Source organism: Bos taurus, chromosome 6 (genome assembly GCF_002263795.3).
Source record: "Bos taurus isolate L1 Dominette 01449 registration number 42190680 breed Hereford chromosome 6, ARS-UCD2.0, whole genome shotgun sequence".
Lineage (NCBI taxonomy): Eukaryota > Metazoa > Chordata > Mammalia > Artiodactyla > Bovidae > Bos > Bos taurus.
In genome coordinates, this window is record NC_037333.1 from 28,934,416 (window position 1) to 28,955,021 (window position 20,606).

At 39.6% G+C, this 20,606-nt stretch overlaps 1 protein-coding gene across 2 annotated transcripts in view; it reads left to right on the forward strand.

The window, feature by feature from the left end:
* The first annotated feature begins 1,881 nt into the window (after positions 1-1,881).
* Positions 1,882-20,606, forward strand: part of UNC5C (unc-5 netrin receptor C) — a 425,239-nt gene continuing 406,514 nt past the window's right edge. For both annotated transcript variants that reach the window (XM_005207736.3, XM_002688134.5), the window contains exon 1: positions 1,882-2,357. In XM_005207736.3, coding sequence (XP_005207793.1) covers positions 2,234-2,357 — 124 coding nt within the window. In that variant the 5' untranslated portion in view covers positions 1,882-2,233. The remainder of the gene's footprint in view (positions 2,358-20,606) is intronic.

Below are 20,606 nucleotides of genomic sequence, written 5' to 3' on the forward strand. Positions count from 1 at the left end.
CTCATTGCAGAATGTTCTGTTGGACAGCACTGGTCTAGATAACATGCAGCTGATGAGAATCGTTCCTCAAAGGTAAGAACAATAGCTAACAATTTTATGTGTCAGGCACTTCACAGATGTTTAACTCATTTATCTCTCACAAGATCCTAGAAGATAGTTACTGCTAATAGACCCATTTTGCAGATTAAAAAACTGAGGCATTAGGCTTTATTTTTCAATATCTTCTGGCTAGTAAATAAGAAACGGTAAGAATTAAACTCAGGCAGTCTGACACAGGCACCTCTGATCTTCTTACCAAAATATCTTGGTAAGAGGAAGCTGAAGAGAGTAAAGAGGTGGTTTTAATATGGCAGTCTGTGCCTCCACAGAAATAAGAAATGACCAATTTGTCAATGTCTTTGCCAAGAATGACCTTTTCAGACCTACCAGACTTATCCAAGACAGGCCTTATGGGCTAGAGGTTTAGATGGGGGTTAACTCTGAAACCATCTAAATGAAATATTTCACAGATGAAGAAACTGAGACATGCAGTTTACCTGACCTGTCCAGGATAACAGAATGAGTTAGGACCACAGCCAGATCAGACCACAAGCTTTCTGCTTGTGTGTGTGTTTTCACATTGACCCCTTGGCAACAAGAGCTTAAAATTTGCCCAACGTATTATTTAGTATTAGAAATGTAATAATCTTGGGAAGTGGTTTTCTTCTTCCTGGAAGGTCAGTTTGCCAATGTGTATTGAACTTTTAATCCATCCACTTTCCTTTTATCCAGCCTTTCCTTATTTTATCCACCCGTTCTTATATTTCCCCTTCATCATTACAACAGGGATCCACGACCTAGCTACCCAGGCAGTTCTTTCCTGAGTAAAAACTTAACAAAAATTCATTGCAGTTTGAGTCCTTACACACACCGTTAGGAATATGGAAGACATGTCACAGGTTCCACCATCACTTTAAGTGAGTATCTACAAATTCTCTTGGGCACTGATTCTGGGAGTTTTTCCGGTATCATCTCACCACGCTTTACATACTCAACCTTGCCAGCGCCCAAGCCGCACGAAAATAAATCTCTGCTGAAGAAGGAGTTTTCCTTGAGCTTTTAGTTACTGTTCCACTACAGAGAAGCCCAGAGCATAACGCAGTCTGAGTTGCCTTGGCGTTGACGACCCCAAGCGAACTGGGGCACTGCAAAAGCTTCCTGCCTTCTTCCCCGGCACGCAGGACTTCAGCTCTGGCTCGAACCCGGCTTACTCAGTTTCGAGACCTGAAGTGGTACGGCGAGTCCAGCCCGGGGTAGTAGGGCTCCGGCGGCGGCCCCGCGGTGTAGCTGGCAGGCGGCAGGCTGGGCTCCACTGGACGCGGCCGAGCGGCTGGTGCGCGCCCGCGGCGCTGTCGGAGTCCAGGTCTGGCGCACCGCGGGAGGCAGGCGCGCTCCCACTTTCCTGAGCCGCGGCTTTCCTCAGGTCCCTCTCTTCTCAGCTTCCGCAGATTAACCCACCGCCGCTCTCCACCTCCGGCTTTGGGCGCGCTGTTCCCTCACTCCCCGCTTACATAACGCGAGCGGGCGCGCTCCCGCCGCCTCTTACCCCTCAATCGACTTGGGTTGGGCCCTCCTCGCCTCCGCGGCCAGCGCCTCCGCGCCCCTGTGCGCCCCGCGCTAGGAGGTGACCCTCTCTGGCCACCCAGCAGCAGCGGCAGCGGCGGCAGCCGGGAAGTCTCTCCGCCCGCAGGAGAACCTTGCAATTGGAGCCGCGAGCGCCTCACTGTGCGCAACTCCCTCCCTCCGCTGCCCCCTCCTCTCGCTGTTTCTTCCTCTCCCTCCGCCCCCCCCCCCCCGCCCCCCGCGTGCCTGTGTGTGTTCGGCACAGGCGAGGGGACCCAGGGAGCAGTCCAGGCTCGGCGCGCGGCGGAGCTGCGGCTGCTCCTGCTGCCGAGGGAAGCGACGAGGTGGCCGCCTTGCGCCTCCGCGGACTTCCCAAGTGGGGGCAGAGCAGCCTCTCGCGAAGCCGCTGGTTTGGAAGGCGCTGGGAAAGAGGGACCTGCAAACTCCTCCTCGGCGTCTTCTCCCCACCCTCTTTTGGCCCCTGCCCTAGGAGAAAGTGGAGTGTGGAGCTCGGTGATCATTATTTCTTCAGACAGCTTCGCGGTGCCCCGACTCGGCGCAGCCCAGTGGGGCTCTCGGCTGTTGGCGCGCCTCTGTGTGTGTGGTTCCCCCCGGCACACTTCGGTCGACGATGAGGAAAGGTCTGCGGGCGACAGCGGCCCGCTGCGGACTGGGACTGGGATACGTGCTGCAGATGCTCGTGCTACCTGCCCTGGCGCTGCTCAGCGCCAGCGGCACCGGCTCGGCCGCCCAAGGTAAGGGGGTCCGCCGGCTCCGCGGCCGCCTCTCTTCGGTTCTCGGGCTTCCCTCCTCCTTTCTCTCCTTCTCCCCAGTTCTCCTGACTTCCTTACTTCGCCTCGTTTCCCTCAACTGGAAATCACTTTAAATTCTACTTTTCCAACTAATCAGGAAGCTTTGGTCATGATTATTTTTAATCTGTCATCCGAGATGGGCACAGCGGGGCCAGGGACGCACGGAGTGTGGACACGCATCTACCCCTGGGCATGTGGGAGCCTGGGGTGTCTTTTGCACTTTCTGTCCGACACTCACACGTCGTCGTACATTGCGCACACCGAGGTTTGGAGGGACTCTGGGTGCGGGCGGCGGCGTGGCCTGCCGCGGATGCTCTCTGATGCGCAGAGGCTCCCCGCGCTGTGCCACGTCTGGGTTTGCGGGATCTTCAGTGAGTCTCTGAAGACGCCAGATCCAAGGGCACTCAGCTAAGATAACGTGTCCCTTGCGGCCGGAGACCCTCCGACGCCGGTGCCCCTCGGCGGCTGCCCTGGGCGCAGTAGAGATTCGCGGGGCACCAGGACGGCGTCCCAGCCCCCGACAGGCCCGGGGTGTGCACGCCTCCCCGCTCTCGTACCCTCTCCGGGTCGCCCTGCTTGTCGGCGACGGAGAAACTTAAAACCTCTCAGCTCTGAGGAAACGGACTGGTCGTTCAAACTAAATCCGAAACTCCCCGGGGGTAACCCGGCCACTTTATAACTGACATTTTAATGCGTCTGAGCTTTAAAAAATAAGTGCCGGGGTCCTGGGCACACCCGGGATCTAGAGGAGCTCAGCCAGGAGTTAAGGGTGGGTAAGGGCGGAGGGGAGGCACAGAGGCTGACCGCCGTTTTCTTCTTGCGCTCGGAGTTTGAGGTGATGGAGGCAAATCCCTGCCTTCCGAGCCCTTCCAAGCGGAGTGGAAGAGACTGAAAGGAGAAAGCCAAGACTCCCCTCTCCGGGGTCTCTCTCGGGTCCTCTGACCCCCCCTCCACCTCCTGGCCTAGCCGAGCGCCCCCCTGGGTCTTGCCGCCCAGTTTTGTGGTGGTCGGTGGCTCCGCGCTGGCAGCTCAGCTTTTCTCTGGGATGAGGGTGGGGGTGGAGGAAGCTTCCGCAGCGTTCGGAGGTAATCCAGGCATCCTATCATCTCGGTTACACTCTTTCCAAATTTGGAAAGCAGAGGAGGTGCGGCGAGAGCCTCAACTCCCTGGGAGATGCTCAGACACTCCGGAGGTTAGCGACAGCATTCCCGCAGATCTGCGGAGGAGCTGGGGGCGAGGGCGTGGGAGGTGGAGGCGGGCGCCCGGCGCAGGCTGGTGTGGCCCGGGTGGGGCGCTAAGTGATTAGTTAGGCTTTGTGAATTAGCCATAGCTACTTCGGGGAGTAAATTTTCCTGCTGCCTAGCTAAGTAGCCACGCTCATAAATCCTTCTCTTCTAGCCAGATGCCTACCATCCCCGAGGTTTTGCTCTGGTTTTCTTATTCATATTTCTAAAGCTCGTCTGTCTGTCTATTTTACAAAGGAATCCCCATTGAGAATCATAAACTTATTGTAGGTTTCTTGAAATTGGAAGAAGTTCTCAGGACGGCAGCTGAGGGTACTTAGAGGGGGCGTTTGCAAGTTGAAGTGAGCAACCTGATGAATTGTTGTGGAATCAGCCTCGTGACTCCCTGTGGAATTCGCCTGCTGTTATTGGGCGCACAAAGGACTAAGCTATAGGGTGGGGGTGGAGGTGGGGACGGAAGGGGGACCAGGCAGTGAGAGAACTGTTTGGGAAAAGGACAAGTTAAAGTCCCCAAAGATGCCAAATGGGAGATATAGGATCCCTGCCGAGAGCTTACTACAGCCAAATTAAAAAGACTGGGTAGGAAAAAAGATCAATAAAGATAATCAAACAGAAGATTGTAAGTGGATTAATATTGAAAGAAGAGGGGAGAAGCGATTAAAAGAAAAGATGCCCAGGATAGACTGAGCGTTTGCCTCTTACACTTTTTTTCATTTCATAGACCAGGCAAGCCAAAGATTGGGGATTTAACAAACTCTTCTGATCTTAAGTGGAACAATTAAATGTATTCTTTTGGGTTTGTGCATTTCACTGCTGTTTTTCTCTGTTTATTATTTTTCTTTCAGTTCCTGGTGGACAGACTGAATCTTGTCTTTGAGAGACACACTATTCCACCCTTTTAATCTTTGGCTTCCTCTGTATTTCAGGATACCAGATATTCCTGTTAGGTGTCAGAAATGTAGAAAGCACCAAACTCTACTTTCTGTTACCATCACTATCACTCTAATCCATTCTTCCAGCCTGTTTTCTGTTGAACTACTATTAAATACACTTTCTTCTCAGAAACACACTCCTATAATGGTTTGATAAGGAAGTCAGACCTTTCTTTCCTTCTAATTTTTTTCTATTTTTTCTCCTCTCTCTTTGGACTAGATCACTAGGGAAATAAAAGATGCTGTTGCTCCCTCAAGGTATGATTTCCTTATGCTGAGGGCTTAAAGATGGAGATAAACGACTTTTTATGAATGGAACTATGTATGCAATTAAGATGAGAAAGTTAATATAAGCACTTTACAATGTGGATAAGATTTTTTATTCTGTTGTTAGAAAGATACTAGAATATTGGAAGTTTTGGGAAATACGTGTCTTCAGAGACAGCCAAGAAAATAACAGATGTTTAAGATAAAAAGGCAGAATGGATATTATTTGTGAGTGTACTCATTTTGTAACTGTGGTTTGAAAAAAGGCAGCAGTCATTTTAAACAGGTCCTTGGGAGAGTCTTTAGGCTTTAAGCAACAACTTTCTCCTTTCTGGCTATGTTCTAATTGTTTCATTCAAGATTTCTGGGAACTCCTAGCTCCAGGGAATTTGTGGTGTTTCTGACTTTCAAGAATGAAAGATTTCACCAGGAAAAGGCTGTGTGTGTGTGTGTGTGTGTGTGTGGTTTGCCTCAAAATTAGTGTCCTCTTGAAATGCATTTTATTCCTGGATTACACAGCATTGATATTCTGCTTATCTAGCACCAACTAGTGTTATGAGTGTTAACACCACCAAAGTCAGAACAAAAAATTACTGGACTCTAATTATATTGGGATAATTCTGTATTATTGTAAGATAACTTGTAATGCTTTTAAACAATATACTTCTTCTAAGAAAAAGAGGAAAAATTACTTTCATGCATTTATGCATATTGATGTGGTACAAACAGACAACTGGCATGGAAGACTGACTTTCATGACATGTATACTATATAGTTTTTCTGTTTCAGGAGCAGAGTAAATTCTTAAGTTTGCATTTGGAATTTGTAGTAAGGAAAAGTAAGCAAGTTTACCTTTGTTTAGAACAATAATTTCATGTCTTCTAGCTTAGGGGATTCTTAAAAGGCTTCAGAGAGCAAACTTTTCAAGTACTTGCAAAGCTTGAGGAGCCATTAAATTGTTAACATTTACTGACTTCCTGGCCTTCTGTGTTCTGGATCCCGGGGATTCCATGTTCAACAAGAAAGGGCCGTAGAGCGTCTCCTGTTGTAGTCTGGTTGTCACAATCAGAATTCATACTAGATCCTTGTTAAGCAACCCTCCTAAGGACATGGAAGAGGCATCCAGGTCTCCTAGCCAACCCTTTTAGCATATTTAGAATTATTGTTGAGACTTAAAAATAACTGTTCTCTAATATATGCTAGGTTCTCCAATTAGTGCAAACAGCCACAGGGCCCTAACTGCCTTTAGCACTTTTCTGATTTAGGTCATGGCTTTGCTGGAGCAGCAGAGGGAGTCACTCTCAGAAGAAACATTAAAACTACGGGAGGCAGCCACTTCAAGACGATGATGGGGAAGCATGCGGGGATGGGGCTTGAGCCAGAATTCTTGCCTTGCTCTTTTAGCCTATGTCTTCTTTTTTAGTTTGACTTTTGCATCTGTGGCAGTTAGGAACAAACCTGTTAACATCGCCTCAAATTAGAAATCCATGAGCTGTTTGCATAGTGTATGGTAGTAGAAGTACAGTTCTGAACAATTATTATGTCCCATACTGTGTGCTGTTTGTTAGGGAGTTGAGAAGACAGTTTCACCCTTCGAGGAAGACAGAACCATAGAATTATGATTTGCATTCTGAAATATAACAGTGGACATAGGTATAGTACTTTCTGGATTCATGTATCCTGTGTTAGTAGTAAACAGGACAAGCTAGGGTTGCAGTGTTAAGCGCAGGAGTTTGGTTGGAAGTGGTTTGGTCTTAAAGCTATTTGCATTGCAACTGTCTTATTAGATCTTACTTAGGTTTAACATATCATTGGTCTGGCTTTGGGGAGGCACAGGTTAGAGGCTGTGAGTGGTGTGTGCCCATTCTGCCTATTAGTTTAGTGGTTACAACTGCCTCATAATACTGCCGCCTCCACCTCCTAGCTGTGTGGCTGCTGGTGAGTTATTTAGATTCTCTGTGCCTCAGTTTCCTCAGATGTAAAATGGGGATAAGGTAAACTATAACTCAGATGAGGGCTGTATGAATTAACACATCAAAAGTATGAGCAACAATATTCTTTGGTTTCTAACTCTGTAAACCACAGACAAAGAAATCTAGAAGTTAAAGAAATTAAAGTTCAATAATTTTGAACCGAGAGTAGGGTTTGCTGCGTGCGGACACTGCTTCCCCCAAAGTCACGAATGGAGTTGTCTAAGGAAATGCTCCAAAATGTCCCGCTGCAGAGTCCTGAGCATGGCACGGTTCTTTGAACAGCCTGTGGGAAGCTGTCTCTTTTCATAGCCACATTTATTCCTTTCCACACAATCCGGGAAATTAACCTAATACCAGTTCTAAAAATGCCATGTTAAGTCACAGCCTGTTGAGCCCTGGCTCCACTCTTTGACTTTCTATCTTTACAATGAATATTGAAAAATAACCTTGCATATAAATCTATTAACACTTTTATTTAATAAATACTTTTATTTAAAAAATTACATGTAAGTTCCAGATTTTCAGATAACTGTTTTGAGAAAACCAGCCTGTTGAGTAAATGTGGATAGTTTTTTTTTAAAAAAAAAAATGGACACAAGTGTATATCTAAAAATCATAATGGAATACATGATAAAACAACACAAATATACAGAAAAACAAGGGAAAGCAAATCACCAAGACTTTAATACATTCAAGTTGTATTTGCAATAGAAAGTTTCAGCATCATAATGTAGAACAACATGGGTAATCTAGATAATACGTATTTTGAAAGTGCTACACTTAATTACTTCTATTTGTTTAATGGTTAATGCCATTTTTTCATGTTTAGTTTTTTTTTTCCCCCATGTCATGTGGATTGAGGGATCAGTTCTCCAGCCAGCAATCAAACCTAAGGGCCCAGCAGTGAGAGCTCCAAGTCCTAACCACTGGACAGCCAGGGAATTCCCTCATGCTTGTAGTAAATGCTGTTTTCTGGCAAAAGTTTAAGATAAAACTAGACATTTTTGGGAGTTTTGTGTTATTTAGAGTTAAATCTTTCTCTTAAAGTATTTTCATTGCGCTTTTACTTTTGGATTGCCTGGTCTGCAGTTAGAGAGTCCTAAATTTCTCACTCTTTTTCTCTTTTAACCTAACTCCTTAAAGCTATGTATGGGCTCTTCTTTGACAGAGATGGCTTATGGATTTGTAGAAGAGAGCTCCATGAATATGAGACCTTGGGTATTGTTCCAGTATCACTTAGTTCAAGGATGTTTAAAATAGAAGCTATGAGAAACTCAACGCTATTCTTTATGTGACATTTTTTAAGTATAGTAAGTTTGCCTTGAGCAATATTTAAAAAACTGTTTCTTTTTTTCTAGTTTTTAAAAAGGAATCCAATAATTGCATAATTTATAGTTTCTCTTATTTTAAATATTTATGACCTCCAAATTTGTAGAGATTTTAATAACAAAAATTGTATAGTATTCATGAGCTAACAAGCTCAAAAACAGTAAACTTTTTTACATTCTCTACCTGATTAGAACTCTTAGAAGAATTTCTGCCTTTTCATGAAAACCTAATACATATACTATGTTGTAAATATTTGGACTCTTTATGAACATAATATTAAAAATATTATCATAATTTTACAATTGAAATGAGTTCAGGTTTAAAGTTGTAATGTGGTTTCTCATTTTGAGAGTTCCTGCCCCCTAAAAGTTGCTCCCTTAGGATTATATAATGAGGTTTTGAAAGCCACAGAAGAATGTCTCCAGATCTGATACTTAAAACATATCTAGTCATTCACACATAGTGTTAAAGTTACTGTGACATTAATTAAATTGAAGTTATAATTTGAAAAGTGAGCTGAAGCTTTCAAAGTGCCAAATATGCTGGTATTTGTCCTTATGTCAGTATACCTTTTTATTAGCAATGGGTAGTGGTTCAAAAGTGCTTTAAGTAGTGAAAGTATAAGCTTAACATCTGAAAACTCCAGTGTTCGGGGAATACCCTTTTCTAATTAAATAAGCATGTCTCATCGTAGTGTGGTAGTGGAATGAGAGAGAGAGGAGACAGGTGAGACTTCATTTTATTGATGTGCTTCTTAGAGTTCTTACTTAAAATATGAGGGCTCCAAATAATCATCTGTTAACAGATGATATTGATTAATCAAATTTCATTTCAGAGTTACCAGTCTTATTTATTTTAAAATGTTGTGAGGATAAGGGTTTTGTCTTCATTAATCATTGTCATTTGGATCCTGTGGCTAGATTCATTTCTTGGCAATTATGAGAGCCATAAAAATGCCTCATGTAGATGAACGTGTATTATCTATTCTTCTAACTAAGAATGTGAAACAACAGAAACTCCCTCAGCACATTAAACAAGTTTATTTAAGAATGCTAACATTTTTCAATTTTAGTCAATGTCTTAATTGATTATTTAATCATGGACTGACTGAACTCAAATGTTATTGTTTTTTTTCCTCTGTTCAGAATAAAAATCTTGTATATGAATATTCATTTCCAGTAAAAACACATTAATGCTTGCCCACTAAAATACATCTGTAGCCCAGTTATAAGGGTAAACATGTCCTTAAGTGGAAATGTGGGTGTTTTCAAAATTCATGAAAATTAGTGTGCATAATAATATAAAATATGAAAGAGCAATGTAGAAGTAAAGTAGACCATTTGTACAGAAAATAACTATTTTAAGATAATCCATAATGTACATTCTCTTAGACAATAGTATAGTGCACTATGATAGGCATGTGGTATAATAATATCCACTTATAAATTACAAGCATAGTGAAATACATCCAGGTATCAGGCAAAAGTGAAGGGGAGCAGTTTGGGACTATTCTAGTCTCTGAATTTGCAAGTTTGTTTTTTGCACTCAAATTGAGTATTTTAGATGATTCCGTTACCTTTTTGGAATTTCAAAAACCTTAAAAAAAATCTTTCAAAATCTGAATCAGAGACTACTCTTAAACAAATGGTATTCTCTGACATTTTCAGGAACTAAAAGTGACGGTCAGTGAAGAAAGCATTGTTGTTGTTTTATCATATGTGATTATCACAAACCTGTGTTGTCTCTAATCCAAACCAAATAGCCAGATTACTACCACAATAAAAACTTTGATTGGAAAGACAGAGTAAATGATGGCAATTTCACTTTGAGCGTGATGTCTGTGTGAAATATGTTGACATTTGAATTCAGCTTTTGCTAAGGGAAAATGATTCATTTTATCTTCCATTGAATAAAGAGTTTGATAAATATACACATTGTAGCCACCCAATGGAAGTAGGCAAGTTTGGCAAATCTTGGAGTCATTCTAGAGAAAACAGTAATTACCTTACCTGTCATTTTCTTTAGCAACTTTCCTTCTTTCTTCTGTATCTCCATAAGATCATGAGAGAGCACAAACTTTTAAATGTGTTGGGGATCAAATTCAAGGATTGAAAGAGCCTAAGACATTTTCCTCCTAGCCTGTTACAAACGTCACCCACAGAGCATGCAGCTTGGTGGAAAACAGAAGCCTGTTTCAGAAACTGCTCTCAGAAGCTGAGGAAAAACAGGCATGCTCAAATGATTTATTGTTTGTGCTATCCGGAATAGAGACCTAAGATCAGTATTTCATTATAATATTATTCAATGGCACTCTGACTTGAAACCTTTATATAAATAGAGTCTTGATACACATCTATTTCAATGAGCATAGCAAAAGAGTTTATAAAGTATTTAAAAGATGTATTTTTTTATACATCACATTTGGATTTTACTTAGACTTGTTTGAGCAGGATGTACTTGTTTGAGAAATCTAGACTTAAATCAAAGTGATATATTGATACATGGAATCCTTCAAAGTTCTCTATAAAATGCATTTATATTTCCTCAGCTACTCTGTTAAATAGTATCATTAATAATACCAACATTGTATGTTAAATCTCACCTGTACATCAGAAATTGAATATCATTCTTAGGATATATAGGAGTTATTAGGGACAATTGTCTCAGAAAAGAATTTGCTTAAATGAAGTTTTATCTTTAATATAAATAACAGCACATTTATAGAAAATGTTACCAATATCTTTCTCTTATATATTAATCAAAATATATATTTATTTTTGTTTATGTTTACATATAAACAAAAATTAACTACATACATGTTTTAACTATATATATTGTGTATATATATAAATTATATATATATATATATATATTTAAAAGGCATACTGGAGAAAATTAGAGTTTACATACTATAACCTGGTGAAAAAATGTAGAAGAAGGATGACTAGAAAAAATTTTAACAATAGATTTGTTTTCCAAGTAGGGATGGGGTTAATCAGTTTATTAACTTTATTAAAGACAATGATCACATGAAAGATACACATGTCATTTTTTATAGAATGAAATATCTATGGAATTATTTCCCAGGAGGGCATTTCCTGGAAGACTCTAAGTGGTATGAAGAGTTATCTGTGAGCGCATGCACGCGCGCACACACACACACACACACACACACACTTATGTTTGCACAATTTGTGTGTGTAACTCTTTGTTTTAGGAGAATTCATTGTCACATAATCTTGGCAATATCCCCCCAAAGCAAACAAAACCTATCAAATAAATGAAAACAAACTTACTAAAAAAGAAATGATATGTAGTCATTGAATAGGGGTTTCATCCCTGGTTTCTAACTGAAAAATTACATTCTTTTCTGCAAAAAGTGCCTCGTTGTCGACTAGTAGTTAAGTTGTCTATGGCAGTGCACAGTAGAGCTGCCTCTGCTTCATTTGTGCAGTGGCTTATCTGATAGAAGCAGTTTTCTCTTGTCCGGCAAGTGACAGAAACTGGGGGATCTCCACGTGCACTGGCTTGTTTAAAACATGTGGAGAAGAAATACCATATTTTCCTACACATGTGAATGCCAAGTCACTTTAGTCATGTCCAACTCTTTGCGACCCTCTGGCCTGTAGCCTGCAAGCTCCTCTGTCCATGAGGATTCTCCAGGCAAGAATACTGGAGTGGGTCACCATGCCCTCCTCCAGGGGATCTTCCCCACCCAGGAATCAAACTGTGTTCCTTACATCTCCTGCATTGGCAGGTAGGTCTTCACCACTGGTGCCACCTGGGAAGCCCATTTTCCTATACAGTAGACTATAATTTTTAGACCAAAAGAGAAGGCCAACTCTCCTCTGTGCATGAGTAAAATGTTTCATTCACATGTGGGATCCCCTCTTCAACAGAGACAATGTTTGCCTGGTAAGCACCTTGCCTGAGGTGACCTCTTATGATTGGGCAGATTGAAGGCAGTCAGTTGTGTTGTTTTTCAACTGGTGATATGTTTCAACTTCTTAATAAAATGGAATTATGTTTCCAGGCGGGATGTTTATAATTTTCTTGGACTCCATCAGATGCCATACAGGTGTTTTTATTTCCATATTTCTCCATTATATCCACTGATACATTTATTTAAATGAACAAAGATAAAATTAGTTGAGGGGGAAAGAGTTGTTACTACTGAAAGAATATAAAAAATTTAATTCTACATAGAGGGATAATATGATTTCCTGCTTGTTTTTAATATTATATTAAATGCAGGTTAATACATATTTACATGACACATCAATATGTAAATATATGTTAATTATTGCCATATGTTTCCACATCACTTGGCATTTCTGAACTAGGATTTTAAAAGATGCAAATAAATTCTAGCACACAGGGAATTGTTTCCTATGTTCTCTATCTTACATATCATATGTTCATGGATGACATAGTGTTTTCATAAGAAAAATATGTAATATTCTGTTATGAACAGCAAAGTAATAATAATAATGTCCCACAAAGTTTTGCGATTGCACGTCTAAATGCTAATGAGCGGTTGCCTGTTTAATGCTGAATTGCAAGGTTAAAAAGAGGGTCTTAAAGATAACAGCAGATTCCACAGTCCTTGAGTTTGTTTTGCATTCAGTGACAGTCACTAAATTAGGGAAAGGAATGTTCAAACAACACACTTGAGGAAAAGTGATTTTTATAGAAAGGAGCCATTTCTGCTAATAGCCAGTAACTGCACGTAACCCTGCTGACATTAAAAGTCCATTAGCTAAGCTCAGTTTAAATAGCAGCTGATGCAGTGTCAGCTAAATGTACACTGGAATTTTTTCATATAATGCAGTAATAGCAGTTCTGTAATTTTTTTCTAAAACTACATACATTAAGTAAAACAAATGTCATCTGATAGTAGTTGCAGGGCTGCTAATAAGCAGGCAGAGATTTGTGATGAAACAAAAGTAACAGTCTATATAACAAGAAGATAATAAATGGTAGTGATGGTTTTAAAAGGAAGCCTTTGAGAAAAATCATATGGAGAAGCTTAAGCTGACATCCAGAAAGAGTTGTTTCCATAGAACCACGTATTAATGTGCACTACTTTGAGATATTCATTTAAAGTGGAGTGATTTTTTTACCATTAGCCTCAGTGTTTAGTATTTCAGTGTATTTTGAAACAACAGGAAGCCCCCTCCTTGGACACTGTTATATGAATAAATAGCAAGGGAGTCGGGGGAGGGGGTAAAAGGGGATTGAAAAAAGAACACAAGTGAAAAAAGAGATGTACCTTCAGATGTGTTAATATCTTTAAGGAGATTACTATGGTAATATTTTTAAGCAATCTGATTTATTAATGCTGTCTACAATGAAATCAAAGGTTGAAATATTTATATTATCCCCCCTCTCCTGTTTTTCCATTTTTTGAATATTTTCCAATCTCCATTTTAATCATCTGAAAGACAGGAAGTTTTACTGGAAATTTTTAATAGGATCCAAAGATTTTTAACAAGTTATCTTAAAGAATTCTCTAGGACAGTGTTCTGTAACTGTGAGGCCATTGTGGAAACAGTGAGGGTCACTTTGTAATCTAATGGGTGAGTTGGGAACAGGGCAGTAATTAATCAGGGGCTGTCGTGCTCACACCACTGTAAAGTATTACGAGAACCTTCATGCTGACCACCCCTCCCATTATCAGACCATTAGTAAAAAACCCTATACAGGCAACAATGGGGAGGCCTGCCTAAGCTTATGACCCTAATCACTTGGGTATAAGCTTTGTGCATATTTTCAGAATGGTCACTAGAATTCTCATCACATTTCTGAGTACTCAGAATTATTTATCTTTGTAATCTAAGAATTTATTTATGTCTAACCTGAGATATCTTACACACACATAACCTGAGATATTACATCTTTTGTTTATTTTTGTTTTAAAGTTAACTCAGTTTTCTTTATATGATTAAAAAATACCTCACATAACTCTGCGTGGCTTGAAAGGGGGAAAAAGAAAAGAAAAGGAAGAAAAAGAAGAAAGGACTACTATTTAACCATAATGGGGTGACAGAGATCTCCCTTTTATGTTCACAGCTTTTCATATAAGCGTTTCATAATAAAATCAAGAAGTTCTCTTTGGTGCTGGTAACTGTTTTAATTCAGTTCAGGCCACCGTAAAGACTTATTTTGAATGAATTGGAAGCTTCTATGTATAGAGTTTATGCAATTAAATTCCTAACCAAAATCCCACTTACTAACATATTGCATGAGGGACTTGATGAATAATCTCATCTTTAGTATGTAACTCAAACATTAATAACAGATGGAAATATGCCTAAGTTCAACCAGTAGGCTTTGATTTTTAATTCTAAGCTGACTTGAGTTTTTTCAGACTAAAACATCTGTTAAAAGTGACTGTTTTCTGTATTTTTTTCTTTTCTGTTGCATAAATCTATCGCAAGATGAAAAGAGAATGTCAGAGTATTTGGCCACATGATAAATTTGTACATATCTATAAACTAGTATTATGAAATTGAATTATGTTGAGAATTATAAGATGATGCTCAACTGAATGAAATAGGACAGTTATTACATTAGAGTTTGGAATAGTTTTTAGAAAAAAAATTACCCTGCAATGTTAATATACTGTTGCTTTCTTGGAAGTTTTACAATGTGTGTGTTTTTTATTGATGAAGAATTACATTTTGAAAAATTTTGAGTGAACATAATGTATAGTATGGCTTGGGTTAAGTTGAATTTGTTCATTTACACTTGGAAAACTTTTCTTAAAATAATATTTAATAATGTCTATTGTTTAGTGTGATTATCATGTCTGTGTTTAGAATAGTGAATGGTTTCGATCACTGCTTTTTTGCTTTTTAATATTTCTTTCTTTTGACACTTAAGGAATTAAAACATATTAGATATATGCATGTACATGTTGGTCTGATAATTTCCTGGTATAGGAAGTTAATCAAAATTCATTGAAAAAAAATAATGTTTACAATCAAGAGTGTTCTTGGCAACTATGCTAGGGAAATACTAAATACTTATGCAGTCTTTATATAAATAAGTCTCTTGGTAAAAGTGAATAAACTGAGCTTAGCTCTAAGCCTGAATATTGCATACAAATCTAAGATACCTTAGCTTCATCCCACATTTGTAAGAAGAATGTAAGAGTCAGAATAGTATTTACATCACAGAATTACGAAGATTAACAGGGTTGTAAAAAGGGAAGAATTGAGGACACAGTGCCTGGCACATGTTACATGCTTGATGCACATTAGAGATTGTTGTTGCTGTTGTATCATCATTACGTACGTCTTGGCACTAGTATGAGGATCATTGAATATATCACAGGAATGAAAAGATTGCACTCAATTGGGGGTACTACCAGGTGGAAAAATATCATTTAAACCAACAAAAGTATGTTGTCGAAGATGAAATCCTTAAAAAGAATTTGGTAGATTTAAAAATCACATTTTAAAATATCCTAAGTTGTCAGATTTTAATTGTACATTAAAACTCTTTGGAAACTCAACACATGTGTGTTTGGGTTTTATGGACATGTTTTAGTTGATTTTTCTTCCTATGCTAGATTCTGAATGTAGAATATATTCCACTAAAACTAGTATCTATTAAATGTTAATGAAATAATCAGTTTATATTTTTCTCTTCTATACATTAGCTATACTTGTAAAGACAAGTATAAGTAAAAAGACTGGAAAAAACAATTGGAAAAATCTTTAGTTTTTGCTAACATTTAAATTCTTTGAGAAGGAAATGGCACCCCACTCCAGTACTCTTGCCTGGAAAATCCCATTGACAGAAGAGCCTGGCAGGCTGCAGTCCATGGAATCACAAAGGAGTTGAACATGACTTAGCAACTAAACAACAAAATTCTTTCTAGAAGACTAGAAACAGCCTTCTTCACTTATAGCAGAAATTTACTGATACAAAGCAAAGCATTTACTGATCCTAGGGTAGAAGCAAAATTTATTAAACTGAAGTTTCCAAGCAAGGCCAAAGTTCTTTTATGTGTGAGGGGCATGTTATAATATAGGCAAAAAGGTAAATTAAGATACATAAACTGTTATGTATTTTATAATTGACACTTGCATGTAATAAAGTATTTTTTTCTAATGGATTAGTTCATGAACAAACTATAGCTGAAGTCTTATAGTTTCTCAGACATATATGTTAATTATGTATATATGATGGGAAAAGGAAAAAAGTACAGATCATAATTTTACTTGAAAAAAGTTTTCTAGTGTACATTTATAAAATGGAAGTACTGTTGCTTAAGTTATAACTTTATTTTGAAAAAATGGACATAAAAATGCTTTTAACTATAAACAACATTCAGTACTATATTTTTTAATTCACTGTAATATTAAATAATCTGTTCAATCTTTAATTTGCTGCTGCTAAGTCGCTTCAGTCGTGTCCGAATCTGTGCGACCCCATAGACGGCAGCCCACCAGGCTCCCCCATCCCTGGGATTCTCCAGGCAAGAACACTGGAGTGGGTTGCCATTGCCTTCTCCATTGTGTGAAAGTAAAAAGTGAAAGTGAAGTCGCTCAGTTGCATCCGACTTGTAGCGACCCCATGGACTGCAGCCCACCAGGCTCCTCCATCCATGGGATTTTCTAGGCAAGAGTACTGGAGTGGCTTGCCTACTGTGACATTAAATAATCTTGTTTGTTCTTTTTAAAAATATCCTTTTAAATGTGTTATTGTAAAATTAAAAGAAAGCATAAAAAGCTTTTTCCTCAAAATGTGTCAACTTGACAGGAAGGCTGTAACCCAAAGCACTTATGACCAAAAATAATGCAATTATGGATATTTAGCAAACAATGTAATAGATGCGTTGACCAAGTAAATAAGGATAACACCACTAAAATGATACTCACATAGGAAACACTTTGTAAAGCCCACTGAACACTGATTCTGTTGCCATTTTATTTGTCTAAAAGGCAAAGTTTAAGGCACGTAGTTTTTACTCCAACCCTCCCCGACCACAGCCCCCTCACTTCCCAAGTCCAGCATCGTAGGAAACATCCCACTTTTAAAAGAGAAAATTAATAAGAAGCCTAGAATCAACAGCGTGGTTTAGTTCCTACATGATTATGAAAACTTATCTTTATAGCATCTTATTCCACTTAAAAAACCCAACAGAAGCAGCCTAGACTGTTTTAATGATTGATTAAACTGCTCATTTGGGTTTTTCTGTTGTATATAACATTTGGTTTGCAGTGGGTTTTCTTTGAAGATTTCCAGGGGGAAAACCACAACCATTAAAAAGATGAGACTGTATTTATAACCCCTTCTTCTAGGGTATTCCTGTATTTTTGTTTGGTTACTTTTTAAATAAAGACAAGCTTCTCAGAACTTTAATTTTCTGAACATGAAATGGTCTTAGGCAGTTCTAGTGTGTTATTACTTAGGTCTTGTTTTTTAAAATTGATATGAAAAATATTTATTTTGTGCCAGAATGCATTTTTATGTATTATTTTGTCAGGAAGTAGGGGCAGTTTAGAAAGCCAAATTGTTGAAGCAAACAAAAAATTAATTTATTTCAGAGTCTCATATATGTTAGATGTTTGTAAGCACTTACATTCAATCTCTTAATGATGTTAAATCATGAAAGATGACATGTATTACTGAAACATTTTGAATATGTCTGTTTCTCCCAACTGGATCACTAAAGAAGTTTTTTCCTGCTTCCCATCCTGCCTCACTCTCCTTTATTCTCCACACAGAAGCTAGGCATATCCTACATACATCATCAGTAAAGCTCTTTTTCCTAAAACCTTTGATGGCTTTACATTGCTTCTATAATCAGACCTAAACTTAGCATGGTTGACATAGATATTTGTTCTTAAACCTCTAATTCCATTCCTGGTATTCCTCTGTGGTTATGGTTTCCTCTGAGCATGCACCTTTCCCAAAGCTGGCACTAGTGTTCCAGTGCAGCCCTAGAAGGGGACATCCTTCAGATATGTTTAACAAGCTGGCATTGAGTGCGTATGGCAGCTTGTACTCTTCCCTTTGCTGTGAATGAGTGTTCGCTCCTCAGGTTTCATCCCATTCTTCTAGCTGACTTCTGTTCCATTTTGATATCTTAGTTTAGATCTTCATTTCTCTATCAGTTCAGTTCAGTTCAGTTGCTCAGTTGTGTCCAACTCTGCGACCCCATGAATTGCAGCACGCCAGGCCTCCCTGTCCATCACCAACTCCCGGAGTTCACTCAAACTCACATCCATCGAGTCGGTGATGCCATCCAGCCATCTCATCCTCTGTCGTCCCCTTCTCCTCCTGCCCCCAATCCCTCCCAGCATCAGAGTCTTTTCAATGAATCAACTCTTTGCATGAAGTAGCCAACGTACTGGAGTTTCAGCTTTAACATCATTCCTTCCAGAGAAATCCCAGGGCTGATCTCCTTCAGAATGGACTGGTTGGATCTCCTTGCAGTCCAAGGGACTCTCAAGAGTCTTATCCAACACCACAGTTCAAAAGCATCAATTCTTTGGCACTCAGCCTTCTTCACAGGCCAACTCTCATATCCATACATGACCACTGGAAAAATGATAGCCTTGACTAGATGGACCTTTGTTGGCAAAGCAATGTCTCTGCTTTTCAATACGCTGTCTAGGTTGGGCGTAACTTTCCTTCCAAGGAGTAAGCGTCTTTTAATTTCATGGCTGCAGTCACCATCTGCAGTGATTTGGGAGTGATTCTGGAATAAAGTCTGACACTGTTTCCACTGTTTCCCCATCTATTTCCCATGAAGTGATAGGACCAGATGCCATGATCTTAGTTTTCTGAATGTTGAGTCAACTTTTTCACTCTCCTCTTTCACTTTCATCAAGAGGCTTTTTAGTTCCTCATCACTTTCTGCCATAGAGCTGCCTTTTACACCCAACTGTAACACTCTTTCCTTTTCACTGTGTCCCCAGCTAGCATGTCAGCAGGAAGAGGGCAGGAAGCATGTTCACTGTGGTATCTCTAGCATGTAAACAGGAGCTTCATATATGCAGTGGGCATACAATATAGATCTTTTGAATGATGTTGGGTTTGAATGTTGGATTTGAATCTTTTGAATGATGAATCTTTTGAATGATGCATTTATCCAAATGCGTAACACATCTTAGATGGGCTTTTGGTGAGTACTTACTATGGTGGAGTTAACAGGAACTTTCCTTATTCCCTTTGTCACCGACCTGGAGGCTCCTGTACACAGTAAGATGAATATGAAGTTGAAGGTAGAAAGGACAGTCTCAGGAGTGAAGATTCACCCTCTCTCAGATTCTGCCTAAAAGGCCAATCTCCTTATCCTTACTTCAGAAATCCATTCCTGACTTCAGATAGTCCGCCCTTTAATTTGGTGCTATTAAGTAATGAAGAATTTGGATTCTCATATAGTCAAAGGAAATAAACCTGACAATTGATGGGTAAGCAATGTGAGCACAGCTAGACTCTTGGCCAGTTTGGTCAATTTGCCTAAACATAGCATGGGGAGTTAAAGAGACCTGCAAATGGAACCAGCACTCTAACAACCCTCAGAGAACCTGATTATTCAATTATAGAATTCTACCATATGGAATATTATTAAAATAGATTTTCTACTGGGTGATGAAATTGTTTTATATTAGGATTATTGTTGGGTCACAAATTGCTCTATAGATTATTTCTTCTTATTTCTGTCTACTACAAAGTAAATAAGGCTCTTGCAGGGTATGTGTCTTAGTCTGTTAGGGCTACTATAACAAAATAACACAAACTGGATGACTTATGAACATCAGAAATTTGTCTCTCACAGCTCTGGAGGCTGGGAGTCCAAGACCAAGACACCAGCATGGTTATGTATGTAAGGATCCACTTTTCTGATTCCCAGAGAGCAATCTTCTGTCTGTGTCCTCACCTGGCAGTATGGCAAAGGATCTGTGCAGGTCTTCTTTATAAGAACACTAACCCCATTCATGAAAGCTCCACCCTCACAACCCAAGTATCACCCAAAGGCCTCACCTCCTAATACTATCGTCTTTGGGGGTTAGGACTCAAAGTATGTATTTGTGTAAGAACAAACATTCAACTTGATGGTATGATCCCATGAGTATGAGGTGAGAGGGTGAGGAAAGAGGGCAGAGTAGTCCAGAGTCAAGAAAATTAAATCTGTTTGGGAGTGCATATTCAACCAGTTATCTTCCTGTAATTGACTACTGTTTGAAAGTTCTTTTGCTAGGACCACAGTCTATTTTCTTTGGGCAGGATATTTTGTTTTTTAGACTAGGAAATCATATAGTGAAATGTATCATTATAAAGCATTATTGAACCAGATATTCTCACAGGCACTTTTAAGGTGACCAAAATATGTTATGGATTATGCTACACTGCCGGCAAAGAGGAAATTATAACAAGTAACTACTTCTTTTTTGTTAAGACTTCAGTAAACACAGACCCAACTTG